This window comes from Calypte anna, chromosome 15 (assembly GCF_003957555.1).
Source record: "Calypte anna isolate BGI_N300 chromosome 15, bCalAnn1_v1.p, whole genome shotgun sequence".
Lineage (NCBI taxonomy): Eukaryota > Metazoa > Chordata > Aves > Apodiformes > Trochilidae > Calypte > Calypte anna.
Window position 1 is genome coordinate 803,540 of NC_044261.1, and position 23,642 is coordinate 827,181.

Below are 23,642 nucleotides of genomic sequence, written 5' to 3' on the forward strand. Positions count from 1 at the left end.
TTTAATGCTGGGTGCTCCTGGGGGGCTGGGCAGGAGCTGGGGATCCTTGCAGCATCCTGGCAGCATGGGTGAATGGAGGTAAAACACAGGGGCAAGGGAAAAAACCCTGCTGCTCCTGCTCCTGGCTATGAACTGCCACCACCCTACCCGTGACTGACCTGGCCATGGGCACTCTGCTCATCTCTGCACACCCAAGAGAGGGTTTTGCCTTTGGGCATTTCCACATCCCACAGGACTTGTTGCTGATGGATGGCTCAGGGGCATTGCTCTCCTCCTGCTCCTGCTGCTTCAAGGGCAAACACCTCCCTGGGCCCAGCCTGGAAAGCTCTGATCCAAGCATCACTTTTTCCTACTTTGCTGTTAAAGGATGTGCAAAGCCACCTCGAGTGACAGGGCAATTTCCTTTGTGTCCTGCAAAGCAACAGGGGTAAGAAATTAAGTCAGAGTATTACACACAAATCTGTGTTTCTTTTGGAAGTTTAAATAGCAACAGCTCAGTGCTCAGCCAGCTCTGCTGTGGTAATTCCCAATCAAAGGCTCAGTGTCAAAGGAGTGATTCTGCTACAGCCACCAAATAATGAGCAATTTGTGTAGCTTTTGAAGATCAGAGTACAAAGGAAAACCCCAGCCACAGCACAGCCAGGGACTGGAGGTCCTGTTCAGGAGGCCAGAGGTGGTGACAAACAGGGCTGGAACCCCAGAACGGGTGCTGGGTGCCCTTCCCCACTGCTGTCCCTCTCTGATCTGAAGCCCCATCCAGAGGTATCCCATTCATCTGTGACAAGGAAAATGCCTCTTGCCCCCAGGCTTTGGTTTGAATTAGAACTAGGTGAGAAGAAAGAAAAGAAAGAAAAGAAGAAGGAAAAGAAGGAAAAGAAGGGAAGGAAGGGAAGGAAGGGAAGGGAAGGGAAGGAAGGAAGGAAGGAAGGAAGGAAGGAAGGAAGGAAGGAAGGAAGGAAGGAAGGAAGGAAGGAAGGAGAAGGAAGGAAGGAAGGAAGGAAGGAAGGAAGGAAGGAAGGAAGGAAGGAAGGAAGGAAGGAAGGAAGGAAGGAAGGAAGGAAGGAAGGAAGGAAGGAAGGAAGGAAGGAAGGAAGGAAGGAAGGAAGGAAGGAAGGAAGGAAGGAAGGAAGGAAGGAAGGAAGGAAGGAAGGGAAGGGAAGGAAGGGAAGGGAAGAGAAGAGAAGAGAAGAGAAGAGAGAGAAGAGAAGAGAAGAGAAGAGAGAGAAGAAGAGAAGAGAAGAGAAGAGAAGAGAAGAGAAGAGAAGAGAAGAGAAGAGAAGAGAAGAGAAGAGAAGAGAAGAGAAGAGAAGAGAAGAGAAGAGAAGAGAAGAAGAGAAGAGAAGAGAAGAGAAGAGAAGAGAAGAGAAGAGAAGAGAAGAGAAGAGAAGAGAAGAGAAGAGAAGAGAAGAGAGAGAGAGAAGAGAAGAGAAGAGAAAGAGAAGAGAAGAGAAGAGAGAGAAGAGAAGAGAAGAGAAGAGAAGAGAAGAGAAGAGAAGAGAAGAGAAGAGAAGAGAAGAGAAGAGAAGAGAAGAGGAGAAGAAAAAGAAAAGAAGAAAGCAAAAGACAATTATTGCACAGTGCCCAGTGTGTCTTTCCAAGCACCACGGCCACCCCAGAGGATCCAACCCCGTTGTGCAAATCAGTGCAAACCAGTGCCAATGCCCCAGTCCAGCAAATCAGAACTCAGAGATGGAAAGGTGAGATCTCCTCATGGACACGTATAATTTCCACACAAAGCTTTGATAAACACCTAAGTTTGCGTGTCCTCTAGGTGAGGGGGTTGAGGCTGAACATAAAAGCTGCTGGTGAGTGCAGAGGGATGGGGAGGTTGGGGGGTCCTGGGTGAGAAGCCCCCAGCCCCAGGAGGAGTGCTCAGCTCTGCACCAACCTGGCTCTTGCTGCAGGGAAGGAAAGATGAGAAGGAGCTCGTGTCAAAGCAAATATTTTATTGTGTAAAAACCAAGCAGACATCCAAATGGATCTGGATACAAGAGCTGTGGTCACACTGAACCCCAGAGCATCCTGCAGCCCTTCAGCTGATGATAAACAGCACAAGGTGGGTTGAGACATCTGGGCTGCACCTACTGGGTTCAAAAGGAGGGGGTTTGGTGGTCCTCCAGCTCTTCACAGTGTGGAAAGTGATCAGGCACCTACGGCAGCTTCTGGGTTTTCATTACAGCACCAACTCCTGAGTCAAATGACTGCAGGAGAACAAGAAAGTCCCTTGTCCCCAAGCTGGCCCTGAGTGAAGCACCAGTGATGGAAACGGCAGGAGCACAAAAAAAAACCTTGGTATATTTCAAAACAAACCAAAACAAAAAGTCTCATCATCTGTCAAACCATCCCATGAGTTTTGGGGAGCTGCTTCCAGTCTCTGTTTAAATTCCTGGTTTCCTGCCCGGAGCTCTTCCAGAGGAGCAGGGGAAGGGGTGGCCCAGGGTGGCTCCTCACCCACTGCAGTTCACGGAAACAGAGTCTGGAGAAAGTGGGACATTGCATTATGCAAACTGTGCTTCCTGGAAAGAAATGTTTTATTAACATGCACTCCCTTCTCGTGTTGGCTTAGTCAATTTGGTCACAGCTTGACACCCAATGAGTTAGTCTAAAGGCAGTGGTTCTACAAAATGTTTTTCTAATCTATTTTAAACACTTAATTACAGTTGTGTTGCATTCATTAGGGGCTTTGCTTTGGAACCTGGACTGCAGCAATAAATCCTGATTCTCAAAGTGCCAGCTGCAATACAGACGTGGGGCCCAAGGAGCTGTCAGAGCAGTTGCTAAGAGGGGCAAAGCCCACCTGGCCCAGTGGGACCCCCCCTCCAGGGAGCTGACTGCAACCTCCTGGCCAAGCTGAAGGCTCAGAGAACTGGGGTTGTTCAGCCTGGAGGAAAGCAGGCTCAGAGGTGACCACAGGGACATGTTTCAGTATGATGGAGACTCCCTTTGTGCAAGGAGTCACACGGGAAAGACGAGGGGAGATGGGTGCAGGTTGCTCTGAGCTCAGCACCCGTTACCTTATTCTTTTCCCAGGTATTTCCTCATGATGCTGTTGACATCATCTTCCTTCCCCTCTGCCTCTGCCCGGCTGCCCTGGGGGCTGGCTTTGCCCTCCCCATCCCCTCGCTGGGGCCGGCGCTTGATGCTGTCGGTGCTGCGGGAGGAGAGGCGGGATCCAGAGGAGGAGTCGGAGTCGGAGAGGTCCCCGGGGTCCTCCCGGGCTGCAGGGCTGCGTTTGGCCGTGCCCTTGGTCTCGGTGGATGCTGAGCCACCCGCCAGGGCCTCGTCCTGGAAGCGGACAGTGAGGGGCCGGTGTCCATCCCTCCTGTCCCTGCCGGGCTTGGCCAGGCTGCTGGTGGAGCGGGCTTTGCGGATGGCCGGGAGGAAGTCATCGAAGTCGACGTTGGTTCTTCTCTCGTAGTTGAGGGTGGGGATTCTCCAGCTGAAGGGGTCACTGCCCGGACCCTCACCCAGCCCCTCGCTGGACAAGGTGCTCAGGAGCCCCCCGGAGCCCTTTCCCACCTCCATGTCTTCCACCGATGGCTCCAGGCAGCTCCTCCAGGAGCTCAGCCTCAGTGTTCCCAGCAGCCCTGAGGCTGGGGAGCTGGGCTGGCGCCCGGAGCCCTCCAGGGATTGCAGGAGGGAATCGTAGGAGCCGAACTTGGACGCTCTCCTCAGGGCCGGGGAGCGAGCGGGCTCGGGGGGCTCCGAGGTCACGCTCCTCAGGCTGCAGGACCGCACCAGGCTGGCACCTCCTCCCCTGCCTTCCCCCGCCTGATGGCCAGGAGAACCCTCCTCTTCCTCCTCCTCCTCCTCCTCGGGCAGTGCCCGGCAGCGCCTCAGGGCCGCTGCCCCCGTGGTGCGGTAAATGGGGAGGGGGGAGGTATCGCCCGGTGCCCGGCGCCCCGGGTCCCGCTCCGCCCCCCGCTGCCGCCGCAGCTCCTCCACGTACTCGGAGAGGGCGGCTGAGGAGCTGGGGGGGGACACTCTGCTGCGGAGGGACCCTGCTGGGGACAGCGAGCCGGGCAGCCTCCTGTCCAGCACCACCGACGGGGAGGTCTCTCCCGGCCTTTCCACGGGTTTTTTCGGGCTCTCCGTGTCCTCTCCTCCCGCAGGAGGTTTGCTGGAGTCCCGCCTTCGAGCAGCCACCAAGGGACTCCCCATCCTCCCCGCATCCACAGCACCGCGGGACGGGGCTGGGGCTGGGGCCGGGCGGGTCGGGGCTGGGGCAGGATCCCGGCTCTCTCTGCTCACCCTGAAACAACAAACACGGGGGGGAGGTTCAGCCCAGAGATTCCCAGGGACTGGGATGTCAGGCAGACAGAACAAGGTGGTGCTGCCCTGGCAGTCCCCCAGTGAAGTCCTGCTGCTGGGCAATGCCCCAAGATTTGATCCTAAAGAACTCCTAAGTCAGCCAAGCTGGCTGGATCCGGGTGGGATGTGACCAGCTTTAGCTTTGCCAAACCACCACGTTCCTCTAAATGTCATCTTTTTTCCTACTACAGAGGATTTAATTCACTTCTGTCGAAGCCAAAGAATATTCACTAAAATTTTATGGAACCAGCTCACAAAGCATGTCATAATAATAACAACAACAAGTTAATAATAATTACTATGGCGTGTCCCCCTGTGCTGAGAGCTGAGCAGTGGGGCTGTGGCTGGGAGGGGGACGTGGTGCCAGCCCCCCAGGAAGAGCTTTGCTGCTATTCCTGACCTAACCCCCTGGTGACACCATTCCTACCCTTGCTGAGCAGGATGGGGACAGGAGCAGGGGAGGGTCTTGCCTTTCCCCAGACCCTGCCTGTCCCTCACCCAAGCCTTTGATGGCACCGAACACCCCCTCCACCGGGACAGGGGCCCAGGAGCATCCCCTGGGGCATCCCGGGAGGTTCAGCTGCTGGAGCTCCTCCCAGATCCTGGCTCATGCCCAAGGAGCCTCTGTGCACCGAGCCTGTCCCCCTCCTCCTGCAGAGAGATGGGGAGGGGCTGCCAGCACCGGGGGGCTTGGTGACACCGAGTCCCTGATGTGACACTTCACAGCCTCCCCCCCCAAGCACCTCTGCTGCTTTGCAGGGCTGCAGAGCTGCGTTTTCTGCCTCTCTGAGCACAGGGACAGGCAAAGGGCTCCTGCCAGGGCTGTGCTGAGGCAAACCCAGCACTCTGCCCCCCTGCCCTGTCCCCTCCTCCTCCCCACCCACCCCTGCCCTCTGCGGGAGGATTATCCCTGCTCCAGGACATCCCCCTGGCATCCCTTAGCCAAGGGGGACCTGGACCTTGCCCTGGCCTTCCCGAGCAGGCTGCAATGGGGGGCAATTTGCCTACGACAGAAAGGAGGAGGGGAAAAAAAAAAGCAAAAAAGCATCAGAATTTAGTCAATATAAACACAGCTTCGGCAGCCAGCAGGTGCAGGAACAGTAGGCAAGTTTTACATCACTGCTAATGAAGCCTCCTGCCCCGGGAATGCTGGGGTTGCCATGGGAACGGGGATAATCCCGGGCACCCTTTCGGACCGGGCTCCTGACCCGTGAAACGAGCCGGGCTGGAGCCAACTCCCCAGCTGGGGAATGGGAGGGGGTCAGGGAGCAGCCTCAGGGCCCCAGCACCCCCTGGCACAGCCCAGGGCACGGAGATTCCTGGCCCTCCCCACACTGCCCCGTGCCCACAGATCATTAAACGTACCCAACATTAAACGTTTGATCATCCAACACAAAATGAATTAACCAGAGATTTCATCTCCCTGAAACACAGCAGCCTCCAGGGCTGCCCCACCTGATGTTGCTGAAGCCTCACAGCTGATAAATAGTTTGAGACATTTCGATAATGCTGGGGTTTAGGAGCCTAAATTGCATTTTACCTAAATAGCTGGTGTAATTCCTCCACGAGAATTTGTAGGGAAATTGCTCCAATCACTCTCCACGTTTCCAAATAATATTGTAAACTGACTTCTGCACCACCAGCTTCCATAAATTAAACAGCCAGCTTCAATATTTTCCTTTGGTTTTTAAGACTGAGATAAAAGTGAGCTGGAGAGGTAGGAAACCCTAATGGACTGTGAACATGGATGGTTTAGACACAGCTATTTATTGTCCTGTTGAGCATGACAGGCAATTGCTACTTTTGCTAAAATCTTTAGAGCCTGAAATGAAGCTGGAGTGAGAATCCCTGCAAACATGGGGCTGCTCCTCCAGCCAGCTGCCAGGGCCCCAGGGTCCGAGCAGGGACCTGCCCTGGTTTCCAGCCTCATCCCAGGATCTCCTCCTCCATCCTTGCCTCTCCCAGCACTTCCCATTTGCTGCATTCACCCCACAAAGCCCAGGGGAAGGGATGCTTTCCCCAGGGTACTGCATCTCTCTGGCCCCAGCTCATCACCCTGTGGTCACTGTGTGTGGTACCGGTACCAGGGGGTCGGTACCAGCAGTGCCAGGCTCCTGTTCAGCCCAGTGAGTGCAGGCAGGGCCTGATTGGATTTTCAGTGGCAACACAAATACTCCTCAGGGTTTACACGAGCAGCAAAAAGGCACCAAACAGCAGGGAAACACTGCAGGGGTTTCTCTGCTTTTGATGCTTTTCCTCGTGGTTTCCAGCATCTAAAAAAGCTCAGGTCCTCCCAGCAAAAGCCTCCTCCCCTAGGAAGCCCAAACTTGCTGTTTTGTTCACCTCTGGAGACCCCTGATCTGATGCCCACCCCAGCAGCAGCCACCACCACCACCACACAACGTGGTTTCTGATGGTTTCTCTCATGCAACACATTTCTGGTAACTGGGCTGATAAAACAGCTCCAGGAACAAGCCCAGAGGCTGGGGCTGCCCCATCCCACCTTATCCCCCATTGCTGCACCCCACTCCTCTGCACCAGCACCTCATTATCTGCTCCTTTAACCCTACCCTGATGGTGACCAAGAAAAAACCACCCCAAAACCACAGCTCATCCTCTCCCAGCCATCCTGAGAAGGCAACAAACCCACCCAGCAGAGTCCCCTTCCCCCAGCAGCATCCTCTGCTCCTCCATCAGCCCCAGGATAAGGGCTGGGATGGTTTTCCCCAGCCCCATCCCAAAGCAGAGCTCAGAAGGCATCTGCAAGCCAACCCAGAGTTCTGCAATATGCCACTTGCACCAAAGCAAATGACATACAACAATAATTAGTGAAGATTACATAGCAATTAACATGATTACAATTATGCTAGTTGAAATAATTTATACAATAAAATCCACACATGCAGTGCAACACATGGCTGGGGTGGGAAGTGGGGCTGGGATGCTGTTCCTGGTGGCTCACAAATGAAGCCAAGAGAGCTCCATTTCAGGGAGAGGCAAGAGAGTGGCCTCATTTCTGACAGCAGAGGATTTTCTTGTCACACTGTCATCTACAGAAGAGCTCCCAGTTTCCTGTGTAATGATTTGCTTTTGACACCATAATGTCTAAAAATAAACGTGTCGGATCCCCAGCAGCCTTGGGACCCAAGCTCAGGGTTTTCTGAGCCTGAGAAGAAGGGGAGGGGATGCCTGGGGCAGGGGATGCTGCAGGACCTGGAGGGCAGGGTCCTGTAGCAACCCTGAGCTGCCTGCCCAGGGGCAGAACTAAATGCATTTATTTTTTAATTGGCTTCCTAAGGAAAAAAAACAAAAAAGCCCTGATGGTTTATCCCAGCTCTGTGCTGTGGTTACTGAGGCTTAGCCTGCTGGCCAGAGTTTTGTACAAGCATTGAAACAGCAGAGAATTAAAGAAAACATGAATCAAGGCTGTGATTCCTGTGCACTGCTCTGCTGATAGCAGCTTCTCTGCTCTGCTCTGGCTTTCAGCAGCCGTTTGTTCAGCAGAGAACCCACGTGTAGAGCTGAGGAGCAAATGCTAGGAAGATTCATTTTTCATTACTGGCTGCTTGTGTAAGACAAAGGAATCTCAATAAGGGGGAGCTCCTTTCCCTGAGCTCAGTTCTATTGCCTTCCTGCTCTCTTCTCCTGTTTGTTTGCATTTTGCACAGCCTCCTCCCTAGTATTTTCACCTTGGATTAGCTGGAGCCAAACACAGCCATGGCACAGGGATTTGCAGTCTGCCTTTTCCTGACCCCCAGGACACGGGCAGCTTCTCACACTCCTTCCAGGTCTGGATACAAACTGCCTCTCACAATGGCCACGGTCAGCCCAGCAAACTGTTTTTGCTAATCCCCAAGCCTAAACACCTGCCCTTTTATCACAAATCCAGGGTGTTTCAGCTCAGAAACACGATGCCAGCCTCAGCTCCTGATTTGCTGCCACTCCCTCACCATGGAGCTGGGTCCCTTGGACCACAGCCCCCTGGGCAGCACCCACCTGGGCTTCCCCAAACTCCACACAACACACGAGACACAAAAATCTGGTTTGCCTGTGACCCTGCAGTGCCAGGGGGACAAAACAAGGGGCTGTGCCCCCTATGATGGACACCCAGACATGGTGGCCCTAAACCAGGGCACCCACCCAGCCCCAGGCAGCCCCTGATGCCCAGCACCCTGGGGAGGCTCATGGGAGCCCAGCTGGGGCATTCTGGCCACAGGACTGCTTGGACCACTCTTCCAGCTCCCCCCCTGGCCCATTAGCATCTCCCTCAAAACTGACCAGATTGGATACCAGAGCTGTGCCAGCACAGACTGTCTGCAGCAGGGAGAGGTGAGCAGATGGCATGCAAATCCTCAAACAGGCTGCACTGCCTCTTTAAATTCTCTCCAGAGAACACACCAAGGGGCACTGCCCTGCTTGCAGCACGAGTTTGATGGGGCCACTTCCATCCAACCTTTAGCTGAGCCTGGCATGGCAGTGACTGCCTTCCTGGCTTTGATGTCACCCCCAGGTCCTTTCTGCACATCCTAAAGGAGCCCAACCAATGCCACTGTCATCCCCCCCCCAGCATCTGTATCCCCCCTCCAGGAGCTGAGGGGCTCCCCTGCCCCTGACACCGGGCTCTGTCACCAGCAGAGGTGCCCAGGAAGGGCTGGGGGTGCCTTACCTGGAGCCCTGGGTGCTGTGGCTGTCGGAGGGTGCTGAGAGGCTCCCTGCCAGGCTGGTCCCTGCTGGGGAGGAGCTGCCCACAGATAACCCCAGCCAGGACTTGATGCTCTCCGAGGGTGCCAGGCTGAGTGTGGATCCAGTGTCCCTGTGGGGAGAGATGGGACCATGTGAGCTCCATCAGCATGGGCAGGGGGGGCAGGGAATGGGGAAGGGGTCCTGGGACCCAGTGGGTCCTTCACAGCCCCAGGAATGTCAGCTCCAGCTGGCAGGCTCTGTCCTGGCTGGTCTGTGGCACTGACAAGGTGACCTGGTCCTTGTGCCAGCTCTGCTGCTGGGACCTGTTTCCCTTGGAGAAGCTCCCTGGAGGCAGTGGTCAGGAAAAACCTCCAGGACTTGAGAACCACTGTGACCCTGGGCACCGACCCACCCCTGCCCACCCACCAGCAGCCCCCTGACCAGCCACAGAGGACAAAATCTTTCAGGATCTGTTTTCCTCCAGAAGCCACAGATCAGCTCCATGTTCTCCAGCTGCATCCCGGAGGGAGCATCCTGCCTGGCGTGAGAGCAGGAGCTCCCAGGAAAGCCAGGGGGTGGGGGGGCACACAGGACACAGAGAATGGAGCAAGGTGGCCTGGGACCCCTCAGAATCAGGGGGTGCAGGTCCCAAAACCCAGGTCTGCAGCTCCCCAGGGCTCACTCACATCTCTCTCCGGGAGCAGAGCGAGTCCGGCACTGTCTGCACGCTGCAAGGGACAGAGAGGGACAGGACAGTCAGTGTCACCCTGAGCTGGGGAACATCCCCCCCTGAAACCCAGCTGGATGGCACCAGGACAGGGCTGGAGACCCCCCCTCACCTGCTCCCTACACCCCCCGGGCTGCAGGAGGGACCCCAGGGAATGGACCCCCTGCACCCACTCTGCTGTGCTGCAGGGAGCAAAAGGCAGCAGAGCCCTCCCTGCCAGCACTTCACTTCTCACCTCTAAGGTGCCAATTGTACTGGAAATCACTTTTTTTTTTTTTTTTTTTAGCAGCAGCAAATTTCTGAGCTCAAGGTTTCTGTCACACCCTTCCCTGGTTTAATCACTACACAAAGAAAAATCTCATGGCATGGTGACAAGTACATCCCTGCTGCATTTTTTTTTTTTAAATGCATTTATCCATTTTGTCTCCATTTGTCACGATGCCCCTTCAGCAGTGTAGCAGAGGGGAAAATTGAAGGGCTGGCTGTAGAAACAACACCTGAAAAATTCACTGAGTTTTCTTCCCCATTTTTCCCCAGTAAAATCTTCCACCCAAACCTGCCCAGCTCCACTGGTCCCTCCAGCCCCCAGCTGCTGGGGCTCAGCAAAGTGCAGGACTTTTAACCCATAAGTGCCCAGCAGCAGGCCATGCTGGGGATGGGAACTTGGTCTGAGAATAGAGCTATTTCCACCCTTTTTTCTTATTTTAATCTGGGCCACAGAGTGATTTTAAGGACAACACCTTTCCCTGAAGCCTCCCATCAGCTCCCTGCCCATCACTGTGCTGCTGCAGTGAAAACGGGCAGGGATGGAGATGTGCAGCCATCCTGGCATCATGGTGCAGCACCCTCCAGCACTGCACCACACCTGAACCTCCCTCCTGAGCCCCCCAGAGCCCCCTCTGACCCCCCCTCACCTCTCAGCATCGCTGTCATCGCTGCCTCTCAGCTCCTCCAGTGCCGCCTGCAGCCGGGCGATGCGCTGGATGGAGGTGCCCAGGTCACCCTGCAGGACCTGACGTGTCCCTGCCAGCTCTGCCAGCTGCTGCTCCTGTGGGGAAGGCACCAGCTCAGCTCCTGACCCCCAGGACAGGGGATAAGGGGCTCTGCTAAAGCTCCCCCCACCCCCTGGGCTCTCTGCACCCCAGTGCAGGGGGAGCTGCAAACCTCAGCTGCAGAGAACCAGGCACAGCTGGACCCCACGGTGACCAACCAACACCCCCAGGGCTGAAACAGGCTCAGAGCCAAAAATCCCCACAGCTGGGGGTGCCTGGTGCCACAGGGAGCAGAGAATGACAGAACCACAGAATCATTTGGGTTGGAAAAGACCTCTGGGATCATCAACTCCAACCTTTGATCCACTCCTCCTGTGGTTCCCACTCAGTGCCACATTCAGTCTCCTCTTAAAACTCTCCAGGGATGGAGAAACCATCCCCTCACTGGGCAGCCCATTCCAATGCCTCAGCACCCTCTCTGGAAAGAATTCCTTCCTAATATCCAACCCCACATGCACACAAGGAGCAGGGCTGAGCAGGGAGTGGGTGCTGTGGGTGCTGTGTATTTCAGCTCAGCACTGCAGCACTGCCCCATCAGGATGAAAAATCAGCATCCCAAATGAGTGCATCTGATGATGATCTTTATAACCCCCCCACCCCATGTGCAACCACCCCGTGTGAGAGCACGGTGTCCCTGCTGGGCACAGGAAGAGACAGAGGCAGTGGGGATGCTCCTGGGACACAGAGCTCTATCCAGAAACACCCAGGCTGGGCAGAAAAACCAGAAATTCGGTTTTAGCTCAAGCCACAGGGACACAAAAACCCAGCAAGCAGCACCCCCTGGGTGCCTCCAGCATCACCCCCCAAGGACACCAACCCAGCACCACCCTGCTCATCCTGATCCTCCCAGCCAGGACCTTTCCCAGACCATCATACGGTGGAGAGGAGGAGGAGGAGCTGGAGCTGCAGACTCCCTGTGGCCGGAGCTGCCAGCTGTAAAATTGCCATCTCGGCGGTGACAAGGTGAGGGATGATTTGCAGCAGGGGCTGTGACAGGCCAGTGCGTGGGAGCCAGCAGCCTGTCAGAGTAAATAATGGAAGCCCTGGGATCACCAGGCGTGCAGGCCCGAGGAGAGGAACATTTCAGTTCATCAAAACACGGGAAGGAATCTCCCAGCTCAGCCCGTGCGGGACTGGTAAAAACCAGGATGCTGCCAGGAAGCTTCCTGAAACTCAGCCTCTCCCAGCCCTTTGCTTCCCTCCCAGCTCGGGCAAAGGCAGAATGGGGAGAGAACCCGTTTTGCCATGAATTGTGTGTGTGGGGAGCCCATTGCCCAAGCCGTGGAGCTGCTCCCCATGCCAGGGCTGCCCCTCAAAGGGCCGGGGGCTGGGGAGGGGGCAGAGGGTGAGGGGTGACCCCCAGGAGGAGAAAAGCCCCAGGGCAGAGAGCCCCAGGCTTCAGCTGGTTACCTGGCTGCACCCAGGCAGAGATAAAAAGCTCAGCCCTTCAAACAGGCTGATAAGAGCCTCTATTGAATTAGTTCCTTAGCTCTGGGATACAGTGCAAATTAAATATAGTTCAGTGGCTGCGTTTAAGTCCTTGCCTCCCTTCTGCTGTTATTACCCTGACAGTGCCTGGCAGGGAAGCAGCAGGCACTCAGCAGCACCCCAATCCTGCTGATTCTGCAGCCAGAGCTCCACTCACTCATTCCCTCCTCAAACCCATCCCTGGAGGGGTCTCAAAGCTGTGCAGAGTTGGTGCTGAGGGCCCTGCCTGGGTCAGTGGTGGCCTTGGCAGTGCTGGGTTAATAACTGGGCTCCATGATCTTAAAGGGCTTTTCCTCTTTAAGTGATTCCCTGATTCTGCTACACAAGCCCAGGAGCATCCTCTGCCCTTAAATCCCCACTGGCATGGATCTGGCTCCTTGCAGGAGCATCTGGAGCAGAGACAGCCTGACCAGCTCCCTGACCAGTCTGGCTCCTCAGCCACCAGCACACATCCTGCCCAAATCTCATCCTCCCACTCACCACAGACAGACCCAGAACCCAAGTTCACTGCCAAGCCAAAAACTTGTGTTTTAGAAAAGCTGAGGTTAATTTCTGCAGGTAGGGATCCTGAAGTAAAGGGTTTCCCAAGACAAGAGGGGATGGGGCTCTCCTGGTGATGGGCAGCACAAACAAACCCACACTGAGATAGTGATGCTCACAGCCTGCACCTCTTGCCCTCACCCAGGGGAGGAGGAGGCTGGAGAGCCCCTGACAACATGGAACACCCTGCAAAAAAAATCATTTCTACTGCAAGTGTCCCAGCCAGGACCCTCTTCCACATCCTGCCTCTGTTTTTCATTGCTTCTCTTTCTTACAAGTTTCTTCTTCATCTAATTTTGTCTCAGAATCATTTGAAGCTAAAAAGAGCTGAGCAAAACCAGTAGTGAAATAATGAAATCATCCATGGGAGAGGGAAGGATGCTGAGGAAGGCACTGCAGAGCATCCCCCTCCCACCTTTTGTTGTTGTTTGGGGTTCTGCTGTCACAACATAACCTTTCTGAGCTCCCATCCACCTTGAGTGAAGTGCAGCCTAATTGAGCCAGTTTGGATTGCCTCTCCTGGAAGGATTCAGCACACACCTGCAGCACTCATCACCCATTATTATTTTTAATTAAGCAATTACCTCGCAGGCTTTCAGGAAGTTTGGAGTGGCAGAATTTCTGCAGTTGGAGTGGAGGGGGGGTGAGCAGCTCTCCCTGTGCCCCCCCCAGCATCCAGGGGGTGTGGGGTGAGCAGCCCCCAGTGCTGATCATTTCCTGATGAATTAATGACTTGAAATCCCTGCTGTACAATGAGCCCCATGAGCAGGGACCTGGGGGAGCTTGTACTCCTGGCCCTTCCATCACCCAACCTCCCCTCCAGGGGCTGCCTGCCTTGGATGATAATTGTCCTTACACTTGGTCAAAGTCATTAAATTTAAAGGTGAGAGCAGCTCCAGGGCACAGGAGGGGCTGGGACCCTGCTGGGTGCCCTGGGGAGCAGGGTGGCATTCCCTGCTGGAAGCACAAACAGCTCCCACTTTGCTGCTTAACTTCAATGAAAGAATATATAATCTCTAAAGCTTGCAAGTGAAAAAAAAAAAAAAAAACCAACCCAAAAAACCCAAAAACCCCCACTCCTAGCAATGAGGCTGCAACGTGCTGCAGCAGACTGGGTCCCACAGTGATGAGCAGGCAGCATCACAAAGCAGCTCTGACAGCACCAGAGCCAGAAAAAAAAAAAGTTATTTACAAGAGGACTCTCATCTTTAAAAAAAGAGAAAAAGAAAAAAGTGTGAAGAATATCTTCACACCTGTACTTCAGCTTTCAGTCAAAATAGTTAATTATTATGGTGACGAATTTCACAGCTTCATTAAAGAAATCTGATTTTAAGCTCCCCCCCCTCCCCAGTGCAGTCCTTGGCAGCACCACTCTGGGTTTTCCTGCCAGGAACATGAGCTGCTCCCAGCTCCTGCTGCAGGAATTCCTGGCTGCAAGGTGGAACTGCTCCATCCTGCCTTCCACTGCTGCAGCAACCCCTCTGTGAGACAGCAAGGCAAGGGGGGCACAGGCTCCTCCAGCACTGTCCCTGTCCTTGTCCCTGTCCCTGTCCAAGGCTTTTTATGACACCAAAAGCAGCTGAATGAGGCCTCTTGCCAACACCCCCTGTGCTGCCCCGTTTCCCATTTTCCCACCTCCAGCACCAGATCCCAGCAGCCTCCAGAGGGAAACCCCAGTGGTGGGTGGCAGAGCATCACCCCAGGAGCCCTTCCCCAGCCCCTGCTCCATCCTCCCTGTCCCCAGCAGACACTGGAGGAGCCCAGGGATGGTTTTACAGCTCCCCAGGACTGCCTCTAACTGGGAAATCCATCTCTGGCCACGGCTCAGGCTGTGCTGCAGCCCCAGGCTCTGTCCTGTCCAGCTCTGGGTGTCAGCTCCGTGGAGCTGTGGATCCAGATTTAATGGGAAGCAGAGCTACAGCTCCAAGGAGGAAACCCAGAACATGAGACAAGCAAGGCCAAGTCCTACCTTCCCCCCAGGAAATGCCTCCATCACTGCCAGGGCACCAGGCTTGGGAAGTGTTCAAGCCCATTATCTGCCTGCCAGCTCCCAGCTCCCCACCACCCAGAGCTGGGATGGAAACAAGGGAGGGATGAAAATACCTGTCCTGAGCCTGGCTCCTGTGGGGAATGGGGAGACAGAACTTTCCAGTTCCTCCATCACTGATAAATATACCAGCTGGGAGGAGAAAATACCTTCCATACAGACACCAGGAGACAAGAGTGGATTTCCAGCCCAACCTGTGCAATGATTTGGTCCCTTCGAGGCATCTCCTAAACCCTGGTGGTGTGTGGCAAGCCCACCACCTCCTGCCTGCTTATTTAAATAAACTTAAAAAAAATGGTTAGGTGCAGACCACGACTTAAGTAATGTTAAGTGAATAATTCATGCAGTATTTATAATTGATGGGGGATTTAACAGGAGTAGAGCTGTAAGTGGCTCTCTATTAACTATTGATGCTCACTGCCAGCCACTTGCCAGGCCCAGGGGGGCTCTGTGATCACAGCTCTCCTCCCAGCTTTTATTTAAGGGATGCTGAGAGCACACACAGGCTGGGGGATGCTCTGCTCCTGGGGAACACCAGGGCAGCCCTAGGTCCCAGGGTGGCTGAGCTGCCCCAGGCTGGGTCACAGAGACCTGGGGCTGGGGGGGTCCCCACCACAGGGCTCCTGGGGACACAGAACCCCAAATGTCTGGGTGTCTGGACAGACCCCAACCCCTCAGGACTGGCTTTTGAGTTTGGCTGCTTATAGGGTTTTGTGTCTTATTCCAGGGAGGTGCCTCTAAAATCCCCTTTGGACTTCTTTTCAAACTTGGTTTGCAATAAGAGAAGCTGAGAAGGCCAAGCACCTCACCTCACCCCTCTTCACATCCTCAGAGGAAATGTTCAAAAAGCTTCTAAAAATACATGTTGAGATAGAGAAGAGCAGTTGAAAGGACCAGCTTGGGTCCTAGCAGGCAGCTCAGCTCTGCTCCAGAACCAGCACCCCCAGGAGAGCAGCAGGATCCAGCCCCAGGGTATTGCTGCACAGGGCTGGGAGCTTGGGGTGGATTTTGCAGGTTAAGGGTTGGACTTGATGACCCTAAAGGTCCTTTCCAGCCCAGAAGGCTCCACAATTCCCTCCTAAGCCAAGCAGGGAGCCACCAAAGCATCAGGTGTTGAGATCTACTCTGAGGAGCATCCATGGCTCCAGAGTTCCAGCCTGGAAACTCATTTCATGCCTGGGGGGTGTCCTGGCAGGCAGAGCTGTCACCAGCACTTGGGGCTCAGGGGGGGCAGAACAAGGACAAAAGCTGCTGCTGGTGCTGGCAGGGATGTGGGATAATTCACACTATAGCTCCGTTCCCTCGGGCAGCCTCAGGGTGAAATAAAACGCTGGAATCTCCTTGATTGTTAAATAAAAGATTATTGATAAAATAACTGCTCCTAACACTGCTGTGCTGTCAGCAGAAATGTAATAGCTTTCAATTACAGCTCGGGAGCAAGGCTTGGCTTCTGTTTGCTGAGGGGGAAAAACAACCAAACAGCAACAAAACCCAAAGAGGAGAAGAGATGCTGGGTGAGGACTGGGAGATGAAGGGGAATCACACACAGCAGGGTGGCTGCTCCAGGGGTTCTCTGGCACAGCCAGGAGCAGGGGGGGTGACAGGAGGGTGGGTGACAGGAGGGTGGGTGACAGGAGGGGGGGGCATTGCCCCCCGTGCCAGGGGAGCACTCAGCCCCACCACGGTGCTGCCTGAGAACCAGCACGAGGAGGGGCAGGGATGACCTGGGCTACTTCCCAGCATCTCTTAGGGCTGAGCAGACAAAGTCATCATTGCCTCCTCAGAACAGAACACGGGGCTGAAGGACTGCCCAGGCTGCCAGCTCAGCCCCAGAGAGCCAGAACACGAGGTGCCCCTGTACCAGCTCTGGTCTGATGGTTTGGGGGAAGTGATGCCCTGCCCCTCCGAGGGGCCTCTCATCCAAACTCCAGGATTAGGAGGGTCAGACCAGATGGTCCTTGGGGTCCCTTCCAACCTGGCATCCCTGCAGCCTCAGCAAACCCACACCCTGGGCCTGGCTCCCCAGGAGCCCCCCTGGGCTGCTCCCTCCTTACCAGCTCCAGGCGCCTGCGGCTGGACTCCAGCTCCCTCTGCACCAGCTCATCCAGCTCAGCCTTCATCTCTTCCATCCTCCTCTGGTAGTATCTGCTGTTCTCCTTCTCTCGTGCCTCTGACTCAGCTGCACTCTCCAGCTCCTCACCCATCTTTATGATGCTGTCCCGCAGCCGCAGCACCAGCACCTGGGGAGGGGGGGAAGGAGCCCTGGAGCTCTCTGGGAGCACCCAGTGATGTGGGGAACCCTCACCACCAGGCTCTGGTGTTATCAAACATCACCCTGACAGCTTGCAGGCTGGTGCAGACCCCAGGGACCCCAGCCCCTCCCTGGACCCACTGCAATGGGGCAGCCCCATCTCCCAGCCCCATCCTTCAGGGACCCCCTCCCCACATCCCCAGGGGTCCCACAGGGCTGGCTGCTGCACTGGGGAGCATTCTCCTGGCCCCCTGGGCTGGGCTTGCTGTGGCAGCACAACTGGGGAAAAGCAGCAGTAGAACCCTATCCCAGGGTGCCAGCAGAGATGTGATTGGGGAATTATTTATTCTTTTTTTTTTTCACTCAGGCCTGATATCCTCATTTGTGGAGGATGCCAGAGCAGGGGGATGCCCCTGAGCCATCAGCACACCCTGTTCTCCATGGCCAGAGGCAGGGACCGGGTGCTCTTCCAGGTGTTTCTAGCTTTGCTGGTTTCCAGTTACATCCCAGTGAAGCCATGAAGATAACAGGGGTGCTGTGACCCCCCCAGACTCTTCACAGCATGGGAGGAGCTGCCCAAAGCCCCCCCCTTGGCCCTCCCCACCCTCCCCCAGGGGCTCTACCCCGGGGCAGAGGGGCTGTGTCCCTCGGGGGGGAGGTGGGGGTACCTCAAAGCGTTTCATCTGCATGGCCTGGCAGTCCAGCTGGCTCTCCAGGGCTCGGATCCGGGCTTCCTGCCTGCTGACTATGGAGCGTTCTGCTGGGCACTGCTCCAGCCGTGCTGCCCGGGCCTGTGCTGCCTGCAGCTGGGGAGAAGGGGCTGCTCAGCACCTCCCACACCCACACACACCCCCACACCCACACACACACCCACCCGAGCCCCACGCCCACCCTGGGGTGACCTGCAGCCGGGACCCCAGGTGATGCTGCCCGGGGCTCCCTGCCAGGCAGTGGATGCAGGAGGTGGATGTGTGCTTGTGAATGGAAAACATGGTGGAGAGGTAAGTGTCTGAGCCTCTCCTGCTTTTATCCTTCTCACAAACTTTTTGATAAAAAAAAAAAAAAAAGGAATAATCAGAATGTTTCCCTCTGTGGGAAGCTGCTGGGGACCAAGTTGCCTCTCCAGCTGTTCCACTGAGATCTCCAAACTTCCCCTGTAGTGATTTTGTGTTCAGATTTTGTACTTGGCCTAAAACTATGGGAATCTGCCTGCTTTTCTCTGTCCTCTCCCTACAGCAACTCCACTCAGCAGGAAGGAGTCCTGGGCAGCTCAGCCACACCCAACAGAGCACTCAAAGCCATGGAATTACTCGTGTTCAAAATTAAATCCACACTCTGCAGGGGGTGGGTGCAGCTGTAGGTGAGGCAGCACAGCACCCATCCTGGGACCAGCCCCTCACCACCCCATACAGAATCACAGAACCCTTCTGGTTGGAAAAGATCCTTTTAGGATCATCCAGTCCAACCCCCAGCCCAACCTCCCTCATCTGATGCTGAGCTGTGTCCCTCAGCACCACAGCTGTAAAACACCTCCAGGAATGGGGATTCAGCCACCTCCCCGGGCAGCCCAAAGTTGTGCCAAGGACAGATGGTTCCGTGCCAGTCTGGGTCTGGTTTCAGACAGGGACACAGGGGATGTGCAGAGGCACCAGGGGATGGCTGGGTGGGTCTCAGCCCTCAGCCCTGGGTCCTGTTACCTTCTCCTGGAGGCTCTGCTTCTCCTTCTTCACATCCTCCACCTGTGTCTGCAGCTCCCGGATCTGAGCAATGTCTGATGCTGACTGCAGAAAGGGGGAAACCCCAACCAAGGGCACCACACCATGAGGAGGGGTTGGGGGGCTCATCCCTCCACCCCCCAGCACCAGAACCACCCGCTGCTCCTGCACTGGAGGAGCTGAACCCCCTGGCTCCCCGCAGCCTTCCCCATTTTTGGGAAAGAGACCGAGTTGTGGAGGTCACCTCTGTCCCCAGGGTCCTTTCAGACACAGTCCCCTGGCTCTGTGCCACCACTGCCAGGGGCAGCAGCCTGGGAATTGTCCCTCTCACCAACCTCTCCCTGCTCCACGGGGAGCCTTGGGGACCCTCAGCTCCAGGGACAGCCCTTTGGGAGAGTCCCTTGGGACAGCCCTTTGGGACAGGCTGCCTTAGCCTGGGTATTGCACGGAGAGCCCCAGGGCTGCCCGAGCTCTGTGGGATTCCCACAGGGAAAGAAACCAGACAAGGATCCAGCCAGGGATGCTGTGGGATCTCCCAGCTATGGCAACTCAAGACACTACTTGAGAGAAGACCCAAAACTACAGGAGGGAGGAAGCAAAGAGCTGAGCCATCCCTTCCTCTGGTCACAGCATCTGCTTCCTGGGGTGCCTACCCACCCCGGGTACCCCCAGGCCCCCTCCCAGCCGGGCTGCAGGGTTTGCAGGAGCCCCCCAGGGAGGGGTGGGTGCTCCCCAGGTCCTACCTGGGCGATCAGAGCTTTGTGCTTTGCCATCAGCTCGTTCAGGTCTTCCTGGTCCTCATCAATGCGTTTCAGGAGCTCAGCTCTCTGGTGCTGGAGCTGACCCAGCTGCTCATCCACCTGAGGGAGCACCCAGGGGGCTGCTGGATCAGCACCCACTGCCCAACAACCCCCCACACACACCCTGCTTGCACCAGGAGGGGCTCCTGCCTGTCTGGGGAGGGGAACCAGGGGATGCTCTGCCTTTGTCAGAATTATCTCCGTCCATTAAGCCACCGGGGGGGGGGGGGGGGGGGGGGGGGGTGTTGTTCCCAAAAAGATTGGCGATTAAGTGAATATTCTGGGCCATTTAGTCAATGTTCTGGGCGATTTAGTAAATATTCTGGGTGATTTGGTAAATATCCTGGGTGATTTAGTAAATATTCTGGGTGATTTGGTTAATGGGGTGATTTGGTAAATATTCTAGGTGATTTGGTAAATATCCTGGGTGATTTGGTAAATGAGCTGATTGCTGCTGGTTTAGCAAAGCAGCCAAATCTTGCTCCCCAGCACCAGGAGGTTGGGCTGTGCCTGCTGCCCCCCTCTCACCCCCAGACCTCCCCCCAAGGGTCCCCTCACCAGGGTCTTGTTCCTGCTGAGGGTCTCCAGCTCTGCACGCAGGTTCTCCAGCTCCAGGGCTGCTTCCTGCTGGGACCTCTGGGCCTCTGCACACTTTGCTTCCCTCTCTTCCAACTGGGAAAGATCGAGGGGATCAGAGTTAAAAGGGGCACTGGGGGCCTGAAGAAGTCACCTCTCAGTGATGCTGTTCCCAGGTCTCTTGACACGGTGGTCCTGGGGTGTTTTCCCCTGCTCAGGCACACAGAGACTTCACCTTTTGTACACCTGGAGTCCACCTGCTCCTGGATTTTAGGGAAAATTGTTCCCTTCCCCCAGCCAGGGCAGCAGAGTACACCAAACCCTGGATCTGCACATCCAACCCCCTGCCTCAGCACTGCCAGAGGGGTGAGGCAGAGCTGGGATCATTAATTTGCAAAATGATGTGAATTATGTGTAATTCCTGATTAGAGCAATTCAAGATCCAGAGTTTGCAAAGGGGCTTTTCACCTGGCACAAATTGCATTTGCAAATACACCCGAAATACCCCGTTTATAAATGCTAATCTGCTGCCAGCTCTTGCAGCTCACTCATCAGGACCACAATGCTCTGAATTGGGCTGCAAACATCTGGAAGAGGCAGCAGCATCCCAGAAACTCCCACTGCCCAAATGGAGGAGTTCCTGTAGGCTGTACCTGAACATCCAGTTCCTTGGGTTTCTCTGTTCTCTTTATGGAAAAAAAAAAAATCCCAGCTCCTAAACCCCTCCTCCTGCTGCTCATTCCCAAGCCCAGTCCCAGTTTTCCCCAGAGAACCCAGAGCTCTGGGGCTGGCAGCAGCCACTGTGCATCACTTGGAGCATTTTAGGCTATTTTCTCAGGATTTCCTCACCTGTTTTTTGCTCTCTCCCTCGAAAGAGAGAGGGATTACAAGGTACTGTAACTGGAGCAATCCTCAGCCCATTTCCCTCAGCTGGTTGGGGTGATTGGACAAGCTGAGCAAATTAATTAGAGCCAACACTGCCCATGCAGCCAGCAGCAAGGGAAGCTTTTCCTTCTCCATCCCAGGGCCAGAGCAATGGCCCTTCTGGTGCCCTTGGAGATGCCAGAGGGTTGTGACCTTCAGCCTCCACCTTCCTTCCTAAATTGGATCCCCTCCCCACTATTTTAACTCCCCTCCTGGGATCCCCATTCCCATCCCCAGCCCTGCTGTCACCCCTGCACAAACCAAAGAATAACCCAAAGCCTCCTTGGCTCTCCAGCAGAATCTCTCACGGCAAACACAGAGCTCTGGCACAGACATTTGGCAGTTTCAGTCCTACAAAAGTATTATTTAAAGTGATTTTCCTGTGTCCAGCCCCAGCCCAGCTGATGGATTGTTTGGGCAATCTATTCATACATCTGCAGAGCCACACACTCTGTGTTCCTCTTTCTTCCACCAGCTGAAAAAAATAGCTTTTATGCTTTGCATGAAGCTCAGGAAGCCTTTACCAAACCGAGACATTAGAGATGTCAACCAGACTGACTTCTGGTTTTATGGCCAAGGACTGTTCCACCTGCCCAGCTTCAGATCCCTCCAGAAGCCACCCCATCCCCTGCCATCACGACACTGAGACTCCAGAGAGTTTAATCAGAGTCAAACACATCTCCAGGGCCTATCATTAAATATCAGCTTCCATTTCACTTCATGTTATGGAATTTTCCCACTTGAGAAGAATAAACTCAAACGCTACCCCCCCCCCCCCCAAAAAATGCATAATGTATGAACATTAGTTTGCTGTGCTGCACCATCTGTTAAATACCTGCATAAAATGGATGCTTCAGCCTTATTAAGAAACAATGCTATGCTATATTTCTGGCCATATGGATTCTGATTAATGGAAATGCAGCATTTTAGCAAAGTTTTTATTCTTGGGGAGGTTTGTGGGCTGGTGGTAGGATGCATTAGCTTTGAGCAAGTCGTCATGAATGCCATTAGAAATTGTTTAAATTTAAAGGGTGGCACAATCACAAGGAAGTTCTGAAGGGTGCAGAGTCCCAGTGCTGCTCCTTGGGAACAGGACAGGGAGAGGGTTGTGCAGCATCAGCTCTCTGGGGGCTGGGGAGGAGCAAGACAGGGGCTGGGAATCAGCTCCTGCCCCAGACTGGGACTCTGGGACTACCAAGGGATTCATCCTTTAGTGCAGCATTATGGCACCAGCTCAACAATGTTAAAAAAGGACTCATCAAGGCCAAAAATGGCCATTCCTGCTGCTTGCCATGGCTGTGCCCAGGTCGGTGGCACAGGCATGGAGATGCCAGGGACCTGGGCACTCCTTTGGGCACATCAGGCTGAGCTCACCTTCCCCTTTTCCCTCAGCAGAGGTGGGAACAGCTGCTGCTCACAGATGTTATTTATGCACAACTATTATCCCAATTATAGCTGTGAGTTGTTGGAGTCACTCGTGCCCTCCCGAGGATGTTATTTCCAGGGGAAATGTGCAGCACAGGGGAATGACTGAGTGGGTTCAGAGCATCCTCATCTCAGCACCATGGGATGCACATGGAGACCCTCCCTGGGGGGTCAGACACCTTGTGCCCCCCTGTCCCATGGCAGGGGGCACCACAAGCTCCCCCCAGGGAGGAGCTGTGGGCACCAGCCTGGCACAGCCCTGCAGCCTCTCTCTGTGAACTCAGGGTGCCTGAGCCTGAACTACAGCAAATCCCCTGCTACCCCTGCTCCTCCTGCCCCGCAGCAGCCCCAGGGCAACCCCCGGTCAGACACCTGGAACAGGGGCTGAGCAGAAAGCAATTCCAAATAATTAAAAAAAATTAAAAATCAATTATCAATCACTTAACCACTGGTGGGTTAATGACAGAGCAGTGCCAGGGGAGGCCCCCCTGCCAGGAGCAGCTCCTCTCACCCAGACACAGCCCCAGAGCTGTGAATATTCCTTGTGGCTTCCCCTGGGCGATGCCCCGAGGGGCAGGGGCTGCCAGCACCCACCCACCCACCTGCCTGCGCAGGAGCTGGAGGTCCTGGGTGCTGGTTCGGGGCTCCCCGGGGGTGGGCAGCAGAGGCTGCAGATCTGCCAGCAGAGCCCGGGTCCGGCGCAGGTCCCGGCGCAGCCGCTTCTCCACATCGAAATCCCGGTGACCCATCTGGGGAGGGGAAAGAGAGAGGGGGAGAGGGAGGGTTCTGAGCTCTGCTGCCCTGCAAAACCTTCACCCGGCCCTCCCGTCCCACCCCAAGGCATTCCCCACAAAATACAGATGTGTTTTGGTGATGCTGAAGGGGTGGAGCAAGAAGTTAAATTATCTACCTATAAATATCACAACTTTCCCTCTATCAAATGAACAGAACTTCACAGTTAAGTGAAAAGGAGAAATCACATTTTGTAACCACTAAAACGAGCGGGTTCCACCAAAACACGACATTTTTCCCCACCAACTCAGTGCCTCTGAAAACGTTTGCCCACTCCTGGTCTCTGTGTCTGCCCAGAGGGACAGCTCAGC

The 23,642-nt window shown here is 55.1% G+C and overlaps 1 protein-coding gene across 1 annotated transcript in view; it reads right to left on the bottom strand.

Moving 5' to 3' along the window:
* Positions 1-1,929: 1,929 nt before the first annotated feature.
* MYO18B (myosin XVIIIB) overlaps positions 1,930-23,642 on the bottom strand; it is a 50,362-nt gene continuing 28,649 nt past the window's right edge. Inside the window, 11 exon segments of the mRNA XM_030460667.1 lie at positions 1,930-2,476; positions 3,015-4,252; positions 8,978-9,124; positions 9,681-9,722; positions 10,636-10,769; positions 16,903-17,088; positions 17,768-17,905; positions 18,797-18,880; positions 19,558-19,674; positions 20,173-20,286; positions 23,142-23,288. Coding sequence (XP_030316527.1) covers positions 3,016-4,252; positions 8,978-9,124; positions 9,681-9,722; positions 10,636-10,769; positions 16,903-17,088; positions 17,768-17,905; positions 18,797-18,880; positions 19,558-19,674; positions 20,173-20,286; positions 23,142-23,288 — 2,346 coding nt within the window. The 3' untranslated portion in view covers positions 1,930-2,476; position 3,015.